Below are 23308 nucleotides of genomic sequence, written 5' to 3'. Positions count from 1 at the left end.
CATGGTTTAACAAATTAAGACTACATTGACACTCAAATTCGTAGTAATACTTACTCTGTCTGTATGACCAGGAGCCATTGATAACAATTTTCCTTTTCTCCAGTCCCATACACAAACTGTGTTTTTTGAATCCAAACCAACTGAGACCAACCGCTAAAAATAGCCAAATTAAATAAATAAATAAAAATAACTCAATATATTAGTGAAGGCTAGAGAAGGAGTAACTTCAAAGAACAAAGTCACAACAAAGTTGAGTAAGAAATATCTACACTTTGATGTAGAAGAAAAAATATACCATCTTATTCCGAATGAAAGCTTTCTCTCTTCAATCATGACATCATGATCATAAAGGTCTTCTCAGATAACAACATATTTTTTGATTCATAATACATCATTGTATATAACATACATGACAAACAGTAAGAGACATTTGCAAAAACAAATAACCTCTCAAAAGTTAATGAAATTACTTGCATTTACTTTGAATTTCATCTAACTTGCAGAATTCAAGTTATTTATTTAAAAAGTTCAAGAGATACAAAGAAACAAAAAAGATTTTCTTCAAACTTCTTAGAAACAAGAGATTAAGAACAGTTACAAGCAAAAGCAAACCCCAATTGTAAACTTTTTTTTTCCCCCCAAATACAGAAACTTATTTCCAATAACATCATTTCTTTTCCGTCTCTAAAGCTCCAAAATTAAGGGAAGAAAAAAAAAAAAAAAAAAAAGAAAGTTAAATATAAGTGATCTTCATGCTCCTTAATTATTAATGCCAACTTCAATCTTTTAGATACTCTTAAATACATTATTGGAAGGAACATCATTTTCAGTTTCAGCTACACTTCTAACAAGGTCAATTCCAGACCTACTGCACAAAGAGAAGCGTAAAAGTAGACTAGCTTTACAAACGACATGCAGCCAGCACACACACACAAACAACAAAAAAACAGCTGATGCCTTACCAGATATGAACTGATATATTTATCTTTCAAAGGCATTTGAAAGATTTATTAAATGATGCTTTCAGTTCTCTTAAGAACCAGAAAATCTTGTTACCAACCTGCGTATCTCCATGGTAAAAGGAGAGTTCAAAGGAGAAGGTCAAAAAACACAACACCAACTAATGATCTCACAGAAGAATATATTGTAAAGAAAGCTGGACGCATCTCAACAGTAGGGAAACTGTAGAATAACCTTGGCTTTAGATGAAACAGCTGCACCAGCATATCACCAAATTGTGTGAATCAAATAACAAAGAATTGTCTTCCTGAGCTAAGCAGACAAGCAGGGGTGGAGTGTATATATTGCCCAACAAAAGTACAAAAACTGAACCACTAATAAAACAAACTCTGAAGAAAGCAACAGGCTTGAGCTGGCTTCAATCCATTTATTCCTTCCTGGGAACTGGGGATGCCCAGAAATGCGATGGTGAGCATTTAAGACTGACTACAGGAGTCATGTTTTCAATGCAATTCATCTGTACACTGCAATTGCTACATAATGCTTATTTTGCAATTTCAATACATTTCTGTACCACTCCAATAAATCAAAATCCCATGTAATGTCAAATATTTCAAGTAATTAAAATCACTATCAAACATTAGACTCTCCTCGTGGGGAGTATTTAGAAGAACCTCATCAGAGAGAACTGCAGTCTGACAAGTCTGGATGTAAAAGGATAGGAAAGATGCAAACAAACATATTTTGCACATGGAGACACTTCCAGAGGGAGACAATTCTGGAGATACAGATCTCAAAAAACCTGTATCCAGCTTCCCTTTCAGGCCATAAGATTTAAAGAAGTGCCCAAAAAAAAAAAGTGATCATATGGAAACACGGAGAAAATCAGAGTCTGAATTCTGGCCATTTATGGCTTTTAACATAAAAATCAGTTCTGAACATTCCTAGAACAAATCACAGATTTGTTCAATTTTTTTGAGAGATTCAAATCTCTCAAATCCACACAGGGAATGCATAACTGCACACTAAAAAAAAAAAGTTAGAGTACTCCAACAAAACAATCTGGTAAATTCTGATCTTAAATTATTAATGTTGCCCAAGTGAGGAATTGACACACGAGTTTACACCGACAAGAACAACACAGAGAAAAGACATCACTGTCAACTACAAAGCATGTTGTAGAAAGCAGCTGACTCTGGAAAGCTGCAAACAGTGAGAAATTAAAATGATAAAATCTGTAGATCAATCTGACAAACTCAAAGCCTCCCTACAATAATTTCAGTATGTTTTAACAGAAACAAGTTACAACTAGGCTTTCCTCCATTCATGTTCAGTAGAGCCCCATCTGGCATCAATCATCTTAATAAGGACAGCCACCAATCTCTCCAGCAATACAAGAGCTCTCACAGATGCAGAGTTTCTTAAAGTGTTTGAAAAGAATTACATACCTGACCATCTAAATCAAAAGCCAAGCAAGCTATACCGTGTGTGTGAACATCTTTCAGAACGGATACAGTTTGCACAGTGTACGAGTCCCACACACAGATATACGGTTCTTTTCCGACTTGACCTGTTGCCACCAGCACACGTTCAGGATGCAAAGCAAGGCTGCCAAAAAAAGAAAGATATAAAATATTTTTGCATAAAACTTCTACATTTGCCTAAGTTGTTTGCATTAGTGTTTTTTGATAGAAATTATTTTATAACATTTTACCATTTATAGTAGATTTTATATCTTTTTGAATCAAATTCCATAATTGCTGTAATATTTAATACGGTTCATGCCCCCAAATTTCTTCAATTTGGGCCTTCAAGCATTTCTCCAATTAAAGATATGGGTTTTGTTTTGTTTATGGCAGTAAGTTGCAAGGGAAGATGTGATATCTGTCAATTCATAGTTCATAAAATAAAAAAGAACACACTGCAATAGAGAACCAACTATGTTACTTGATGAGATTCTACACAGAGTAGATAAAACAGGCCAAAGTGATCTAAAAAAATCATGAGTCAGGGAGATAAACTTTCAAAAGCCAGCTACTTAGTTTGGCTAAAATTTTTCCTCCCCCTACTAATCAGAGGAATGATCTGTGGAGACTGGTGGGCAGAACCACCGCCAACATATACTTAACATATTTATCTTCTCAACATTACTTAGAAAGGAGAAAGGTTGAGCACTTCGCAGCGATAAGATCTTACACCCAAACTTTGATTTTGATGAATGAAGTTCAAAGGGTGGAGACCAAGGGAGTATATATGTGTATATATAAATATATATAAAAATGCACCAAGGAAATGACCAGAAGATTAAATTCTTAAGATATATATATCTCTTATGTGTAAAAAAAAAAAGTAGAGAATCATGTTAGAAGCTGCTTATATTTCATGAGGCCATGCTGCACCATGCTTTATCCTTTTGTACTTTTTCTCTTATCATATAGCATTTCAGAGAGTTGTCAGATTTCACAAGCACAATGCTAAGAGAGGAACCATTTAATCTTCAAAGTTTCCACAAAAGATAAAAAAGACTGTGGGCCTTGCAAAGTTTCTTCGGGAATTCCTCTTTCTCTCTATTCTGCATTATCCTCAGTACAAGGGTCAAGCAACCAACATTTCCCCACTTTGCTTGTCCTCTACTCCATAGATATTTCTTTGGTTCTCTGCTTTCTTCTTTATTTGACAGAGCAACCTCATAATCAAAAAGCAATGCATGAAGGAACTGGCAAGCAAAACTTATCACATTTCACTTCAGTTCTGCCACCTAATCCTGACCAACACCTGCACATCTCCCAGAGCACACAGGCAGATGGTGTATGCATGGGGAAATAAGAAAAGCATGTGGAGGGCGAGAAAATGTTGCATTCGAAATGATCTAATTTTTACAAAGACACTGTGAAGAGGGAGAGAGAAGACCAGATGGACAATAAAGAATTTCAAGAAGGGAAAGGAACTGAGAAGACTGACTTTTTTTTTTGTGCTTGGAGACAAACTAAGAAGAAAAAGTAAAAATACAGCAGTCTTATGACTGATTCATGAAACATGACGTCAGGACTTTTCAATCCCATACTTAGCTCTGCTACTTGCGCTTGGTGCAATTTAAGGCAAGTGAATCACTGGAACACAGAAATACACGGAGGGGCAATCAGACGAGGGGCACCACTCCACAACTGCAATTCTGATAGCCCCTATGCTTGAAAAACACTCAGGCGTTGCTCTGGACATGCAGACACTTGCAGGAACAGCCCCACACCACACCTTGCATTAACACTGCCTGCACACCAACATTGGCTTACTCTGTCCTGACCAAAAGCAACAAGTGAAACAAGGGATCGATTCGGGGACAGTTCTGTTCAATAGTTTTGTCAATGATCTGGGTGCAGGACTTGATGGCACAGAGCTGCGGCAGAGGAGGGTCAGACTGGGCATTAGGGACAATGCCTTGACCATAAGGGTGGTCAGACAGTGGGACAGGCTTCCTAGAGAGATGGTTGGTGCCCCGTGCCTGGCAGTGTTCAAGAAGCATTTGGACAGTGCCCTCAGTAATGTGCTTGAGCTTTTGGTTAGCCCTGGAGTGGTCAGGCTGTTGGACTGGATGATCCTTGAAGGTGTCTTCCTGTTCTATTCTAACTCAACTCTATTCTACATAAAATACTGGCTTAAACAGAAAGCTCACATGTAGGATCATGGAGAAGAAATTAAGATCCAAAGCCTGTCTTTTAATCACAACAGGCACTACCACAGAATTAACTGCCCTTTATCTATTATTTCAGTCTCTACACTAAAATTGCTAACCACCTTTTTAGATAGTCACTGAAAGTAAAAGAAAATAAATACGCCATAAATATTTTAAATTAGCAAGCTTTTCTGAAAAAAATCCACTGTAGAGGGATTTCAAGAAAACTGAATAGCAGAGGTGTAGGCAGCAACTGAAGAGGTGGTTACCTGCAAGTACCTTTCCTTGCTATTTCTTCTAACACAAGGAGTGAAGGATTGGTTAAAGTACTACTACCAACTTTTTTAGCTCTGGCTTTTCAGGACAGGTTGAAGAGGGAAGCGGGGAATGAGTCAAGGGACTGCTACTTCTATTACCTACACTGAGAAAAAGAAAATTGCTACAATTATTTATGTGACTTTCCTATGAGCTACAAATGATATGATGCTATTTCTTCAATATTCAAGTCTTGACTGCTTTTACACAGCACGTTCCAGGTCTGAAATTTTGAGCTCTGACCAAAGCTGAAGAATCAGACTCCAGTTTTCAGAGACCTGAAGATCATTACCAGGTCTTTTGTTGGACTATGAGTGACTGAGCAATCCTTACAGGCTTCACAATAAATACCAGATACATGTGTATGGTATCTTGTTCTAACCTCCTGAGTAAAAGCATAGCTACAATTCACACATTCAGGCATTTTCATTATTAAAGCAGCCCTGAGCAATGTACTGCATGCAACTTATTAATGCAGAAAGAAAAAAAAAATCTAACTCAAATGGGTGCCTGGCATGGAAAAACACTTGCAATCCAGAGACTACTTCACTCACACACATGATGCATTCAACAGAAACAAACAAGCACAACAAGATCTCTCTGAATATCCCCAGAGGAGATATCGCAGACAGCCCTGCAGAGGTGTCCAACTACAACACTCCAGCTGCTGGTGTTGTTGCTTACTGCCCATGGTCAGTCCCTGCGGAAAGGCAGAAAACCATGACTGGGGCTCAGCTCTCAAGACAGCCGCCAGTGCTGTTGGTGTAGGCTCCACAGATTTCAGTATGCTGATCTCTCACAAGGATTTTCTTGTGATTTTTTTCTCCCTCCTCTGTAGGGGTAGGAGAATGCTTAGTGCAAATGAGAAGCTCTGCACCTGGAAAGAAAGAACTCATGTTCCTTTTACTGTTTTGATAATGAAAGCTGGGATGACCTCTCCAGGTTAGGCTGCGGAAACTGTGCTTGCAGCTAGCCTACATAGACAGGCTGGAAAATTGTCCCTGATATTTTTTGCTCTTTTCTGAGGGATGACTAACCTGAGGAATGAGATACCACTGCTTGTCCAAAAAAGGAAACAAATATTCCTCACAAGACATGTTTTTCAGGCTTTCCTGCTTACCTCTGGCCTGTCTGACCTGGACTTTTCCAGAGCAAAATGATAGTTCTAACACAGTGTCTCCAAAGAGGCAGATCTGAGGGAAAATGTCCAAAAAGGCATATATGACCACGAAATAAAGCAGGAATTAGACTAACAAATTGCTTAGTCAAATTAATTTTGAAATTGGATATAAAATTCGATACTTCTGAGAAGAGTTAAGAGGTAGAAAATCCAAGACTCTGCCTCTCACTACTGCAACCAAATAGCCAGAATCTGCAGAGAACAGAGATCTGCTGATATCTCTGACTGGCATGCCTTTTTCCAGATGGATCTTCCAAGCTGACTGAAATACGGTATTACAATTTTAACAGTGTACTGAAAAGGGATATGCCTCTCAACTCATTGCATTCAAGCTCCTCGCTTACAGTCCTAACAAAAGGCTCTCCCTCCCTTCCAGAATTGCACACAAGCATTCCCCACCACTCCGACCAGACCCACACACTGTACAATCCCCAGGGTAGATTAATGATGTCAATGATTAATGCCAGCCTCTTGAAGAAACAAAAATTGCCCATAGTATGAGTTTGGGATGACACCAGAGACACAGTTGTGACCCTCCAATTTCTGTGAGTTTTGTGGTGGGAAGGGATCCTGAAGGAGAATAGTCTGCAAAAACTCTACTTTATTATAAAACAAATCAAGATTTTTTCTATCTTCCCTTGTTTTGTTCTGAGCATTAGCAGGCATTGATTAATACAGACAAGCTGCAGACAAGGATACAGTATTAAAGATGATGTTTCCTTAGCAACAATATTGGATGAAAATCCAAGAATATACTCACGTGACTACTCCTGAGCTTCATAAAACTAGGACACCAGTAAAAATGCACAAAAAGTACTGCTGCAAAATAACACACTCAGATATCTATTAATGAAGAGTCAATTTCAAGTGTCAAATTGTTTCTATGAGTAAAAAGAGAAAAATATTTTCATTGTAAGTTTAGAGATATTTTATGTATAGTTGTAGATAATCTCTTATTTGCTGACACTTACCCATATTTCTCCAGGAAAAAAAAATAATAGGAGAAACTACATTTATGTCATACTGCCTCAATTGCCATAGCAGGAAGAGCTGTAAGCAGCAAACATTTCTCGTAAAAGTTTATGTAGATCAAATCTGGGCAGGCTTATTTCCCATAGACAAAACAAACCACTACTCTTCATGAAGCATCATTACTAGGTCTTCCACATAGCTGCTGTCATAGCACCAAGATCATGTAAAGCTTTTTTCAGATTCCTTAAATTGTGCAGGCATAAAACTTCAAACTAAGAGAGTCTGTAATGGGGACCAGGCAATAGGATAGTATAACATTATAATAACAGTGATTATTCCCAGATGCAGTTTCTCTTATTATTGTTCTCTATTCTCAGACAGATGCGTATGTTTTTAGATTAACAAGAAGTAAGAGTTGAAGCTAACATAAAACTTATCGAAAGAGACTAGTAAATCCTTCATCAACAGACTCTACTTGTCATTCACTGAAAAACACATTATCATTAGGCGTAAGAAATGACATATCAGAATTTCTGTTGTTGAAGTTTATTCTTAAAATAATTTTACAAGGTTAGTAAACTACAGTTCAAATAATTTGTACTTTCCGTTCTCATCTAAAAACAAAAGTCTCCAAGTAAGAAACCTTGATGATGCATTCTTGCTCAGACAAACTGAGAATAATACACAGAAGATCCAAGACAGACAACTGGAAAGCTGGCAAGAATCTTGTAAAATTCACCATTGCAAAGCCCTAAGTTTTAATTTTCTTTCATTCTTTTTGTAAAAAGGTGTCAGATTTCTTATTTGTTGTTGTTGTTATATTTTATTTCAATATGGACACTATTGAAACATCCAGCTCCAACAAACACTGTGCAAGGTGATATTAGCCATACTCAGAAAATGTTTTGCAAAGGAATTCTCTTCTGTCCCATTTCTAATTGCTTTCAAAATACTGGTTATGGCTGCCCAGTCATTTCCAGAACATCCAAACAAGCAATGCAACGGAACTCAAAAGCCTAGACTCATGACAATAAGAATTATACTGTAAGAGTAGTAAGGAAAAGCATCTAAGATGCTCTAGATGAGCATCTAGAAACTGATCTGTGCTATCATTTATAGGCTCATCTAGACATCATCATACCTTAACAAAGCCAGGGGAACGAAATTTCATTTCCTTTATCTAAAGGCTTGTTTGTAAGAGATTCTGAATGAGAACCTTTTAGTCTTTTCCCTGTTACAAAACTCAGGAGAAGAGAACAAAAAGACAAGATCTTCAAAGAGGAAAGGGTTAGAGAGTGAGCGCAGTAACACTAATGCAAAGTTTCCAACTGGACAGATATGAAAACTGAAGAAAAATGTTCTTGGAGCTATATGCCATTTCATGCAGGTAGGTGTCTGGTTTTGCCTCTTGTAGACACCTTCTCCACTGCTGAGGGTGCAGTTGGTTTAAGCATTCTAGTAAGGGAGTTAACACCTCCAGAAAACAGATTAAAATTTTTCCCTTCCTTTCAAATATAAATGATTTTGCCAGTGTCAATAGGAACCCTCTTCATTTCTAATTAAATACAGGGAGAAAATGAAACAATGTCAAAAAATCCCATTACACTGTTTGCAGAATTAGAAATATAAAGAATGAAAGATTTAAGGTCAAAGTGTTTACTCCAAAATTTTGAGCCAGGAAAATAGCAAAAAAATTCTTTCCAGAAAAAGATTATTTTTGATGTCCCTAACTTCACAAGCTAACTAAATAGGCTTCTGTGATGTACAAAATATACTTATTTGTAAATCTTTCACTATTATGGTAAAAGTCTTGAAACAACGTTTTCTTGGAGTATCTCTGTAACAAGACTTACAAATTTCATCCAGTCATTACCATTTGCTTCTTCTCCAGTGCAGACTTAAAACACTTTTTAAGTTACTAGATTAATCTTCCCTCTCTGGTTTTTGAAATTTATACAAGATGTTTCAGTATTATATAGAGGAAAAAACAAACCACAGATTATACAATTTTATTTCATATGTCTGAGTAAGTCATGTAGATTAAACAGAAATTCATTCTTCTCTCCTAGGGGACATATTATGAATAACTTATCAGAATATGTGAGAACCTATCATTTGAATATGCAAGAATGGAGTCATGGAATAATTAGTGACAATTTTTGAAAGGTTTTTCTTTTGTACAGAAAGGTCACTGTGTTAAAATTAGCGATTAGCTTAAAATAAGGAATGGTGGGAAGAAAGCAGTGACAGAGCTGCTAGAGAAGCTGAGACAAGCACAATATCCTGTGCTTCAATGGACTCTGTTTCATTACAAACCAAAAAAGGGTTAGAGTAGAAGGGAACACAAAGACAACCTGCATTTTGCCAACCCTGGAGACCAAAGATCTGCTAGATATCCTCGTGAGCTCCTGAGAGCACCGGGTGTTCTGCAGGTGTTAGTCACATGTGTTTTCCTACAGAAAAGTAAAGCCAAGGACATTTATCATCCCAGCATCTCACTTCACACCCAGAATGGTGAGATGAGCAAGGGCACCACTTAAAATTGAGACAACACCTGAAGCATCATTTAGGAACATCATACAAATGTGATAGAGGCCTGGAATGCTCTAAAGAAAGTACCTGAAATTCTCGTTTTGCTTGCTGTCTTGATAACCACTTAAGCAACAGCATAGACATATAACAGGAATATTTGCATGAAATACTGTCTGCTAAAACAAACAAATCCCCATGTGTAACAGAAGCATAAAAGAACAGGAAGGCATTCGAAAATGTAATACTGAAAGGACTCCAAGGTCAATGGGCATTTGGTAGGCAATGAAAACTGTTGTAAATCTGAATTCACAAACTTCATTATTAAAAACCACTACAAAGGACAAGATAGATAAATAACATTCATGAACAATACTTCCAAGAAAATACAAGTATTCTGTTCTAAAATTATGTTTATCTCAAGGATAAGGATCCAGTTGTGTATTACCAATAAGGTAACAAAATATATTCTCATTAGCATTAGCAAACACTGTAACCTGCAAGGGATAAAAATCAGTTATTTATAAATGAACTTACTGCTGAATAATGTCTCATAGGTTATTCATTTTTATAGCATTAATTTCTATGACAGAAGCAGCAATTAATAAAGCACAAAGTAAAAAAGGAACCTGTGCCAAAAAATACACATATCTAAAAATGCAACCTCAATCAAAAAAGCAAAAATACAACAAAAAAATAATAATTAAAAAAAACAACAAACCAAACATTTACCACTTCCTTACATTTTCTCTGTTATTTCTCTAAGTACTCTGGAAGAAAGAAATTAGCTTCAAATGTCACATTCACCACAATAAATCCTCAGGCAACCACGAGATGCTGTCAGATGCCTTGTCCTGATCTAAGATAAAGCATCATTCACCTTGCTTGCTCTTGTGGAGGGATTATAAGCAGGGAACGAGGATTAACACAGTTCTAAAAGTCAGGAGCAGGTTTATACAGTTGTCAGATAACCAAAACACAGAACTAATCCACTCATTCTGTATGCATACTGCCTAGATAAAATGGAGACATCTCACCACCACTCGCCCTCGAACAACAAAAATGCATATAGCTTTCTATGTGACTTCTACCCCTAATCATATTTTTCCCCAATAATTTTAGAAAACTATATAGGGGTGTGTGTAATGTTTGCACGCATCTACATAACAGTGATATTTTAGGAGCTTTTTTTATTAAAACATTACCCTGTAATTCAGAGAACTGAAGAATTGCTATTTTTATAACATATCCAACTAGATCTAGTCACAAAGTGTTCCACGTAAATAGAAAGAGGCAAAGCAGTAAAAATTCTTTTCCATCTAGTCTTTTAGAGCATCATTATAAGACTGTCATATCCACAAACTTTGTTCTCCAATTCCACTGAAGAAAAATTCAATACGCAATCAAGACTGAAAAGTATGAGCTGGAGATGAGAACACAATGACTTTACTAGAACTATGGGCACTTGATAAACACCATTTTCAGCCTGGACACATCTGCTTTACTATTAAGTCTCATCCTTTGCCTCAGTTTTGCTTCTCTTCTCTTTAGTTGAATCCTTCACAAGAACTGTACATTTCATTTATGTATAGTTTTATGTCAAATATCCAATACAACATATCTTGTACAAAGACAGTTTAAGTCATACATGCCCTATAGACAACACAACATTAATGGAAAAAAATCCCTGCATGTCATCTGTCACCGACCTGGCTAAACCGCCAGTAGTACCACTTGTGGTATCTGTGAAGTTAATCAATTTGTTGAAATAACATTATTCTCTGCAAAGTTATGGCACTTACTCTTTGGACACAGTTCCCCTGTTTCTTGGGAGCAGGAGGGAATTTCATACAAGTGTGCTGATATGAAATAAATTTTAAGTACTGTTCACAGAAGAAATCTAATATGGCATATTTTCGTCCTAAAGTGAATACCATTGCTAACAAAGTTATCTTCACTGAGATGTATTTAGACACGTGCATAAGCATTCTAAAATTCATGTTAGCTTGACATTACTGTCATGCAAATTCAGCAATGTAAACATCAACTTTGCATGTTCCTAGCAAACACGGGTGTATAATACCTTAGCAATCAGACTAATTTTTCTTTATTTTGATAATTTTAACTAATTTCACAGTATTGTGAATAAACCTCTTCCTTCCCATTTAAATCCTGGTTTAGTTTAGTTTAGTTTTGTTTTCTCTCCAAAGGTTACCACAACACTAAAATGCAATATAAAGCACTTATCAAGATAACCAAGTCTTCTGTAAGAGACTAGTTGTTTGTTTTTTTGTTTGTTTGTTTTGTTTTTTTTTGTTTGCTTTTTTTTAATGTCAAATTGATCCTGACTGAAGATCACAAGAATGTAATAGAGCTGGAATTTCTGAGTGTGAGATCCTGGGTCTGAGACTGGATATGAAACCCAACAGTGTTAGCTGAATCGAACATAGAAATCTCTTTAATCTAAAGTGTATGTTTGTTTCCTTTACTTCTACAATCCTATCTTAAATTCTAGTAGTTTTGTTAATATTTGGACTGTCTAAAGTAAATAAACATCAACAAAAAGGCTCACCTCTGTTCAGAAAAAGAGGCACTTCAATTCCCAACTGAGGAGGAGTTATTACTGCTTTTGTATGAATCCATTACTCTTAAGCATGGGAATATCACTCTGATGGAAAAACAATGCTGAGAGGTGAGCCCCCCAAAATATCTATCAAAGATGACCCTATGATTATTCAAGCAATGTAAAGCTGGACATCATTGTTGGGACGGGAGTTAAAATAAGAGATTTCTTGACTTAAATGAGAGGAAGTAATGTGTGTGTTTTAAGGCAAAAGAACCAGACTGATCAGGGGTATACAGATACAGATTTTGATCCATCCTTTGTGCAGACCAAAGCAATAGGCACTGTAAAGAAAAACTCCCGTGAGAAGAGCAAGCAGTGACATGAAATTCAGAAAAATGTCTGGAAAGATTGTCCCCTGTATCTTCGGAAGTAGTATCTGAATACCCAGGGCTTTGATAGGAGGACAGGCATCAGGCACCACCTTACAGGTCCTATTAGAACAAAAAGGAGTCTACCTCTCCACAGCGACAAGGACTTCCAGTCAATAGAAAGTCTTTTTCAACTAAGCCCAGGAAAGTTACTCTGCACAAGACATCTAACATTTCTCTGAAGATTTAATAATACAGACATCTCTAGCAGCTAGGTAAAATGCCAAGAAAAAAGCACTTTTCTAATGGAAATGGTCAAAGACGTCTTGCTTTAAATGCACTGTAGCAGTGCAATATCTCACCTATTGCCAAAATAATAGATGTGTCAGCATGTGATCCTCAAAAGATGTAATTCCTTCATGTTCACAGGCTGATGACAATGTCTCTAAGAGTGATTGATTCAAAGTATGTATCAGTTACTACTGAAAAATACTTGTCCTCTGTAATGCTGCGATCGCTTTTGCTATTTTCATGACCAAACAGTAAATTGAAGCAAAAATACAAACAGCTTCAAATGAAAGTAAAGGTAGTAGACAGGGAAAAAAGTTCCAGGGATTTATTATCAGATTGTAATTCTTTGTGGGTTCTTTCTTCTGCAATATATGACTGATAGGTGTCAAAAGCTTGGCTTAAAAATTCAATCTTATCTTTTGCTACAAAGTCCTAAGGTAACTTGTGCCTGTTTCTCATCTTGGTGCAAATCAAGCACTGTATTTTGAAGAGTAATGTCTCCTTCTATTGTAGCAGCTACAACAGCAATCCAAATAGTAATACTGATGTAGAAATGAAAGTCTTTTTAGTCACTAGAGTAACCAGAGTGATCTGAGCCCCAACACAAGGAAGTTATACACACCTGTAACTTTCTGGAAGGTATTTATTTCGCTGGTATACCAGGGGAAATTCAGCCTAAACCAGATTCTGGTGTGAGTGCTGCCTTACCATGCAGAAAATCCTGACTGTATTTATTTTGATGAGAATTTGACAGCATCTGGGTTAAGCATTCAGATGAATTATTAAACTGGCCTGGAGAACTTTTACACTCTGCCACATCACTTGAAAAGAAAATTAAAATTCTATTCTGAAATTACTTGAAATTATTTCAAGTGCTCAGTAACTCTGTTTACCACATGAAAGTACCAAAAGCAAAAGATTATTCCAAGCTAAATAAATATCTTATTAATGAAACAATTTCACTGATATTACTGTAACAGCATCATAATTCTAAACGTATCTTGAGATATCTACATTTTAAACTGAGCATATGACTGATCCTTATCAATGCAAACTAGACAGCTTTGCCATGTTTCTGAGTAGTACTTTACTTCTCTTATCTGGCATCAAGGAAATTAAAAAAGTGCTGTCCTAACTCAAAAACTTAACTCTGTCTGTAAGTGATGTAATAGTAATTTACCAAATTGTGATTTTATTTTACTTCAAAATACAGTTTACACAAACACCTAGAGATACTACAAAATGTTAAACTAAATTCTCCAGCTTTTTAGCTTCATGTCATTATAAGCTTAAGCTTTAAAAACATCAAAGAAAGATAATGTAAAACAAGATTAAAAAAATATTTTTATATAGTTTTGGGGACATTTTATAATAATTTCTTTTCTGTTTCAAGCTATGTACATTTCAAAAAAAAGTACAGTGATTAGGTTAATAATTACAGTAAAATCTAACCTCAGTTTTTGATATGTCAGATAAAATAGCATGCTATGTTTTATTAATCTAAAACTCAGAAAAAAATATGAAAACTTTTAAAGCTGAAGTTTATTTCATTGCTTAACTGAAGCTTTAAGTTTTTCATAAAAACATAAATTTTCACTTCAGAGAAACCCTTCGAAAGAATTATTTTATTCAAACATACGAAGTGACTGCCTACTGCTGTGTATGCTATCATAATAACATTGTAAACGCAATAATAAGATAACTTCATAATGCCGTTATGAAATCAGCCAGGTACATAATCTACTTTCCTATCTATATCAAGAGGATAACTAGTGAATTAAACATCTAAAAAGCAGGTAAGCAGAATTATAATTGCTTTGATTGCAATTTGGAAAAATGAAAAGAATAGGGCAGACCCCAACATTTCTGCATGCAATTCTTTTAATTTTTTAACCATCAAATGCTATTAAGCCATTGGTTCTATTTCCTATCCTTCCGTGACATGTTGTCCTAGAGCCTCACGTTGTCACATTAGTTTGGAGAAAAACAGCCAACTACCAATTCAAGAAAAGCATTTCCTACAGCGCCAAGATGTTTTCTCATTTAAGTATTGACCTGATCTGCCCCTGCCTCGCACGCTGACAGAATCAGACCAGAAGGTGATGTGACTGCTGGCTACAAAAAGCGCGATGCATGAAGGCAAGCTTGCAAGCCCATAGCCCCTTGCTGTGTAGGTCTACTTGAATTAACTTCTGGTGTGTTTTAGATGTTCACTTCTGGTTGGATGTTTTTTGCATTTGCATTTATGCAGTTTTAACTAGAAAAAAAAAGTTGCTTAATATGCATGCATACCACAAACAACGTGCACATTCTAGTCCCATTCAAAATTGAACAGGAAGTGTTTTATTATATTTTCCTAAAATATTTTAATTTCATCAGATTAATCCACACAGAAGATACTTCAAAAAGATAACACAAAGCTCTAGGCAAAAAATAATCTTGAAACAAGGATTCAACAACAACCCTCTCAGCCAACATCTACCAGCCTGGTACAACACAGACATCTCCTCACAGCACTTGAACCACTCAGAAAACTTGCTCTTCTCAAGGAAAAAACAGATCATTCTCTCTCACTCCTTTAAGACACGAAAACAAGTCTGGAGTTTTACACACCTGATTGTCTGAGAGCACTTACCATGAAAAGCTGGACAGAGCATAACTGGGACTTTGGCAGTTACTTCTGCTGTAGGCATTGCCATTTTGACTGACAGACAGTCAAAAGATACTTGAGCTAGAGGCTCAGAGGAGGACTGATTAGTATAATTATGACATAATTTAGGCTCCATTAAGTCAGGAGTTCTTTAATGGAGGGAAATAAACTGATTATGCCTTTAAAGAACATCTGGAGATAAAAAAGTGAGAGGAGCTGGATTTCTCGTTCCTATAAACACAACAAACATGGCAGCGCATAGGCCTAAGAATTAGTTAAGAAGAAGACTTGATTTTAAGGTGAAAATCCAAACTTCCTGGAAAAAAAATCAGTCTCTCAAAATATTGTATTTAAAAGTGCGAAAACTATATTGACAAACGGTCTCGGTGAATTAACCTCGCCAAGTGATTTGGGTTGCTGTAGTGGAATTGCACACGTTGCATGATTCCACCATTACCTTGCATCATTTGAAGCAAGAACATGATTTCCTCACCGAGTTCCTCATCAAACGAACCCCACTTACAATGTCAGAGCAGGGACTGGCTGACGTTGGAAGAGACCCCCTGGAAGTCATCTTGCCCAACCTCCCCCACTTAAGCAGGGCTACCTACAGCCAGTTGCCCAGCATGATGTCCAGGCAGCTTCCAAATGTCTCCAAGGATGGAGGCGCCACAGCCTCTCTGTTCCAGTGTTTGACAACCCTCACAGTAAAAATTGCTTCCTGACACTCAGACGGAGGATCCTGTGCCCACTGTCTCTTGTCCTGGCCCCGAGTGCCACTGAAAAGTGCCTTACTCCAGTTTCTTTACATTTCCCCTTCAGGTATTTTTATATATCGATGAGATCCACCTCTGAGGCTTCTCCTTCTGGGCTATGAAGTCCTGGCTCTCTCAGCCTTTCCTTACAGCAGGTGTGCTCGAGTGCCTTCACCACCACTGGCCCTCCACTGGACTCTCCAGTACATCCTCATCTCTTGTGTTCTGGGGGTCACAGGACTGGATGCATTGCTCCAGTCCTGCTGAATCAAGCGGATGGATCACCTCTCTTGACCTGCAGGCAGTACCTTGCCTGATGCAGCCAAGAACACTGCTCGCCTTCTCTGCAGCAAGGGCACGCTGCTGACTTAGGTTCAATGTGGTGTCCACCAGAACCCCCGGGGCCTCTTCTGCAAAGCTGTTTTCCAGCCACTCAGCCCCAGCATATACTGGTGGTGGGGGGGTTATTCTTACAAAATACTTTCTTTGGGACTGCCTGTCCAAGACAACCCCAGTAAATCGGGATGTATGCACCTCATGATTTTCCTTTCTATTATATAAGCAACATTTTGAGGTGTTGCTACATGTGAGCCAATGCAGATTTGAGGTTCAGGTTGGAAATGAGGAGATGTTTCTTCTCAGAAAGAGTGGCCAGGCATTGGAGTCACCATCCCTGGGGGTGTTCCAGAAAAGGTTGGACGTGGTGCTTAGGGACATGGGTTAGTGGGTGATATTGGTAGTAGGGTGATGGTTGGATCAGATGATCTTGGACGTCTTTTCCAACCCTAATGATTCTGTGATAACCGTAATATGGATTTTACTCCTGTTTTCTTCCAGTAATGTTATTCAAGGATACAAAGCGGGATAACCAGACTTCTTCAAAAACTATGACTGTTGAAATAATTTAGGGTTTCTATTTCCACAAATAAATAAACAACAGAGATCCCTTCTAGAAAGGAAGTTCTGGACTACCCAGAGCTCAGCTGTGTCCAAAGAATTCTTCACCAGGACACGCTGAAGCACAATTTTCCTCTATCACATTGGTAATGCAAAAGAACAGAAGAGGTTGCACATGTAATGGATAACTAAGAAAAGTTCTCCTGGTGCCACAGCGGTGGTATTCATTCAGTTACATTCCACGGCATCCAAAACATACAACCAGTTGTGAAATTCCTGGTAAAAATGCATAGATCTCCTGCCAAACCAACCGACAGAATTCTATATGATAATTTTTGTAGCTGCACATAGTATCTGCTGCTCAACATTTGTGCTTGATTGTTATCTGGGGCTAGGTCAGAGCTACATAACATTTATTCCAGGCAGGAACAAGACAATAAGCCTGATAGCAAATACCCTAGCTTTCAATTACTTCAATTATTTACTGAGGTTTTTGAGAACTAGGACAGATCTTAGGGTGTCAGTCTACTGGAAGATTAGAAATGAAGGAAATAAAATAACTTCCCTCTGCATTACAAACCCTCTAGCGGCAGGTGTCCCTGTCCATGGCAGGAGCCCTGGATACAGGTGATCTCTGAGGTCCCTCTAACTCAAACCACTCTATGATTCTGGGATACACTGTTATGTTTTGTAAGAAAAAGAGCAAAAAAGTTTCCATTTCTCCTTTCATAGGGTTTTCTCGTGATATGCATCAAATGAAAAGGGCGCAAACAGGGGCAGAACAATACAAGGAGGCAGTGGAAATACACAGCATCTTCACAGAAATCCAACAGATAGGTATCCAAAGTGATAACAATGCATAATTAACAAAAAGAGGATGAAGAAAAGACCTGAGGCATCGTTCAAAACTAGAACGTGACTAATCACTGCGCTGATAGGATTTCTGTCTGCAAACCACAGCTGAGAGCCATGGAGGAAGCCTGGACCTGGCTCCAGGAGGGCATTTACTGGTAGCAGACCAAGACAGCAGCTGCCAGAACCCACCTTCTTAGGCAGTGACAGCTGGACTAACTTTGAGAGCAACAATAGATGGAAAAATCTGCTTCAAACTGAGCTGGTGGACAGCACCAACACCAGGGAGCAGACGTGATTGCTGAGGTTTTGATTCCCACCAGAACTTCAGAAATGTTGATATTAGAGGAAAAATAAATAAATATAAAAGGTTATTTTGCCTTGGAATCCAAGGGTAAGGTGACAGAATCTCAAGCAGGATAATCTTCTGTAGATTGAGGCAAATTATTAAATATAAGAAGGTGACAGTGTTCCCAGAAAGACCACGTTTCAGAGTGGCCAGAGTTCTGGTTACTTCTTGTTCTTTAGGAAACGGAGTCCAAGAGAATTCCTACAATAGCTCACAGCAACAAATAAGAAAAACTGTATTAACAAAAGCTGTGGTTTGGAAACTTAACTATTTTGTTAAAAAAAAAAAAAAAAAAAACAGAAAAACACAGTGAAATTCCCTCTCTTTCTGTCAGAACACAGAGAAGAGCTTGCCGTTCATTCAGCCTGTCTTAGGTATACATCTGCTTTGTGTAAGCATGCAACCCCTATGGTCTTGAACACAAAGAGCCATGGGGGGGGGGGGGGCAAAAACAGATATTTTTAACCAAACCAAAAAGACAGTGCTGAAGATAGTGCCAATTACCTTCTCCTCCGTCTCTAACAGAGAATCTGGTAGTTTCTGGTAACAGAACTTGTTGTAGCAAAAAATTTCAGCATTTTTTAGAGATCAGCACAAATTCAAGAGGTTTTTTTTGCATGAGATGTGCTGGCATTAGTAAAAAAAAAATCCAAATGTAACACAGGCATCTAAATGAAGTCTCAGTTTACTAGTGACAGAAGTTCTAGGAAGAATGTACAACGGCACTACTATTTGCCAGTTAACTGATGTGATGGATGTTACACAAGGAAGAGAGAGGTATCTCTTCCTCAGTCCTCCTAATTTATGCCTCTGTTTTGTCAGAAATGCTGTTCCTTTTCTTCCTTCAAAATTGTACAACCTGGATGTTTGCAGAGATGTTTTGCAACAGTGTAGAGATAACAACATGAAAGGATAGACTCACAGAGCAGTGCTTTGTTCAAAGTGAACAACAGATGCCATGGAAAGCAAAATCTGCATTTTGTTAAGCCTATTAAAAGCCTCCAAAAGAAATACTGACTTGATCTTAGGCTTTGCTTTTTCTTTTAATCAATTCCAAGTAAAAAGTTAACTCCCGGTAAAATTCCAATACCACAAAGCTCACAAAAATGTCACAGTCATAAAGGGAAGAAAAGAAAAAGGAAGAAGAGGAAGAGTCTAAAAGTTTGCTTGGAGCACACCAGCATACAGAGTAGCCCTGGTAATATCAAAGACTCTTGCCAGCAGACAGTCATTTAAAAAGGTGGATGAGTTCAGAATTCCCAATTTTCTCACCTTCCATGAGAGAAAGCAAAGTACAGAAACACACTTCAGCTATCCCAGACAACTGAGGAGCCTCAACATGAGCATCACGTTACACTATGCCCCAAGGGGACATCTTCTGAAATCCTTATACAGATCAGGATTAAGTATGATCCCTCTAGATTCTTGCAGACGAGGGAAGGATGATGCATGTGAAATAACTTGTTATTCTCTAAATGACTACAGTTATGAAGAGAGAACAAAGATCTAACTTGAAGACATTGTTTCTTGCTCCTCTACTGTAAAGCACACCAACGTACAACTCACAAGCTAGCTTTGTTGTTTATGAAATCCTACAGAAGACATTGTTTAAATCAGTAACTTTGCAGGGGTTATTCCCGTGCCTTCCAAGATGACGATCTCCTCCATACACACAGCCCAGGCTGGAGAGGAGATCTCATCCTCTGCAAACACAGTAGACATTCATCAGGTTATGCTGCAGGCAATGGACAGCGCTATCAAAGTAAGGCAGCTGAGATTTCATGGAGACAATTTACTCCCTCATGTAAAAAGCCTTCAGGAAAGTCTCAGCTACCAGCATTCTCTAAAGGTGCAAACCTCCAGAGTACGTCTACAGCTGGGTGACGTCTTCCACAAGTGTCCACACATATGCAAGAATCAACAACAAAAAGAAGTGCTGATGCACAAGAGAAGGGATAGAAATAAAAAAAAAAAAAAAAAAAAAAAAAAAAAAGACTCATAAGAGATAAAAACGAAAAGATCACCAGAAGCAAGAAAAGTTCTCTTAGAAATAGGTCGCAGCTGAATGACTGAGATTGTTCAATTCAAATAAAACCAGAAAAACAGACGAGGCCCTAAATGATCCTAATTCCTCTCTTCTAATACAAAAGACTGTTCAATAGAACTAAAACACAAAACACGGAAAGAAAGCTCTCCTCTTCAAGGTACACAGTGAACTCACAGGGTTAAACCAAAGCTAGAGGTGAAATTGTAATCGAAATTGAGATGAGACATTTATACTGGAAATAAATTACATCTAAACATCTAATCAAAAATCTTACACCAGGTTTATAGATTTTTGTTTAATAAAAATACTTTAAAGTCCTCAGCAGATAGAAGCCAATCTAACTGCCAGAGCTAGACAGAAATTTTCCCCAGAACAATATTGTCTAGCTGTCCATTCATCTAATATGACTGTCTACTATTAAAGATAAGGACTGGTCTCTGGCTTAAGAATTGCAATTCCTCTCTTCCTGACTGCTGCTTAAAATTAGAATGTCATTCAGTGCATGCTAATGATACAGAAGTTCTCATAACGAGGAGTACTAATAATACCACCATGAAGCATGCAATCTATCCTGCTCTGTCTTCGTAGCTACACAGCTATGGTCACTGAAGTTTGATTCTCTAAATACCCAAGTTTTTCAGACATCAGACCTGCTTTCACAAATGCGATTCTACACTTGCAAAAAGACTATCAAACCTCCAGTCGCTTCTGCTAAAACAGCAGAAGTGTCTCAGCATTATGACGGTACTTGCTGAGCACATTAAAACACGACACATTATTTTTTTCTGATATGATAATTGAATTTAAGTAATGTTGATTGTTGTATTATATAATCCCACTTTTGTATCCATTTTATGGTATTTTAAAAAAAGCAATACTTTTCTGCAACAATTGTTTCAAAGATTGAGAACTAATGTGTTTTGGTACCCAAGTTTAGGCAAGAAAAGTACGCAATGTTGACATTTAAGTGGTACAATGTTGCTTTTAGATAAAGTCAAGAGAAACACACTTCACTGACTGCAAGGCTAATCTTACTATCAGAATTAGCCACGCAGCTTTTAAACTGAATATTCTTCTTTAAGCACACAAACATTTCTGCAGAGCTTTTGCATTTATGAGTTGTGCAATTCTAACCGCATAAAACAACTTCAACATATTTACAATTATTTTTCAACTTCAGTACAAGTCAAAGCAGGAGAAACTCCAGCATGCTGGATTCCATACAAACCAAAGTACATCCCCTAAAAGCATCAGATAAGGTCATCATAACGTTCTCTCTGATTTTCTCTCTCTTGACAGATTTTCTTAGTTTTAGTACTAATCTGAGTAACGAGCTCGGTCACATTTTTGGCCAGATATGGCATGCTGCATCAAAATGCAGGGAGACGAGGTGGCAGGGAGGGAGGGAAAAACTGTTACCAGAGGATACCAGTCCCTTCTTGGGGCTGAAACCACACCAGTCTCACAGCAAGTCCTGCTGAAATAACCAGGACTACCCAGAGGCGCCTTGGAGACACAGAATTAAAATATTACACCACGGCAACCTCGGATCTTAGATTATAGCTGCTACTCCCTCAGCACGATGGAAGTCGTGCCCCTGGATTTCCCATACCTGACAACACAAATGGCTAACAGCACTTTAGAAATACATTTTCCTGGATTAAGAGAACATTGAAGCATTAAAAGATGCAAACAGCACTGATTCAAACTCCTGATTCAACACCCAACACTCAAGCAGAGCTGTCTGTGATGGTGCACTGTCTTCCCAGCTTTTTCTTCTCATTTTTAAAAAGCACCGAGAAGAAATGCACTATAGACTTGACAGCCCTGTAGGGGACATTCACAGCCATACTTCAAAAGTACTTAAAGTCCTTCGCGAGGGTTTAAAACAAGAAAAAAGCGGCTGTGATGGCCGATTTCTGGTGTGCACTGGACGAAGGACCCGGCATCTGCTCTGCCCTCTGCGCGCCGTACCTGTTACTTATGAGTGACACACAGAGAAGGCACGGCTCGGAGCGCTGAGCCCCGAAAAAAAACAAATTCCGTGCTGTAAGTGACTGACCAAATCCCAAATCGGCTGCTTCCAACTCTCCCGCACAGGACAAGCAGAGACCCGAACTGGCGATCCCCCCGCACTGACACCTACCGGGGGCAGCGCCCGCATGACTCAGGCTCGCAGCCGCCCTTCACGCTCCCGGGCAGCCCCCGCCGACCCCTCGGCACCATTGGGGCCACGACGCGCTCCGGGACCCACGGGAAGAGACCCCGGGGGGCTTCTCTCGGCTTCATCCTGCCGTCGTTCTGATGCCCTTTAGCTAACCAACTTCGGCAGCCGGTCCCTCTGCCTCGCACGGCCGGGCCCCCCCTCACCTCCTTCCTCCTCCTCCTCCTCCTCGCCCCCCCGCCGCCCCGGGAGCCCCGGCCGGGCGGTACCTGATGATGTCGTCCTGGTGCCCCAGGTAGAATTTCTGCCGGTGCTCGCGGGGGCTGTAGACGACGCCGACCCCCGCCACGAAGTAGACGATCTCCTTGGCCGCCGTGTAGTACAGGTTGTTGCGGCACTGGTGGCCCCGGTAACCGTAGACCCACTCCAGCCGCAGGTGGCAGCCGGGCGCGCTGCGGTCAGCCATGGCCCCGCCGGGCACGCCCCGGCGCCCCCCCGGGCTCGGCTCGCCTCGGCCGTCCCTGCCTTAATCCCTGGCGGCCGACATGGAGGCCCGCCGCCGCCGCTCGTCCGCAGCCGCCGCCTCACAGAGGGCGCCGCCGCCGCCCGAGCCCGCCCCGCCGCCTGCCGCCGCCTGACATGGCTGCAGCGGGGCACGCGCCCACGGGGCGCCGCGCGAGCCGGCCCCCCCCGCCGCGACCCGGCCTCGCAGTGCGCCTGCGCGGGGACAGCGCCGCCAGGCG

General features: G+C 39.1%; 1 protein-coding gene across 3 annotated transcripts in view; it reads right to left on the bottom strand.

The window, feature by feature from the left end:
* The window catches only part of EML5 (EMAP like 5), a 103431-nt gene extending 80340 nt beyond the window's left edge, over positions 1–23091 (bottom strand). For all 3 annotated transcript variants that reach the window (XM_032188779.1, XM_032188780.1, XM_032188781.1), the window contains exons 1-3: positions 22835–23091; positions 2409–2568; positions 55–153 (exon numbers count right to left, since the gene is read on the bottom strand). In XM_032188779.1, the coding sequence (XP_032044670.1) occupies positions 55–153; positions 2409–2568; positions 22835–23031 (456 nt within the window). In that variant the 5' untranslated portion in view covers positions 23032–23091. The remainder of the gene's footprint in view (positions 1–54; positions 154–2408; positions 2569–22834) is intronic.
* Positions 23092–23308: the final 217 nt, after the last annotated feature.

This window comes from Aythya fuligula, chromosome 5, assembly GCF_009819795.1.
Source record: "Aythya fuligula isolate bAytFul2 chromosome 5, bAytFul2.pri, whole genome shotgun sequence".
NCBI lineage: Eukaryota > Metazoa > Chordata > Aves > Anseriformes > Anatidae > Aythya > Aythya fuligula.
The sequence above is the reverse complement of the archived record's forward strand: the minus strand, read 5'-3'. Positions and strand labels throughout refer to the sequence as shown.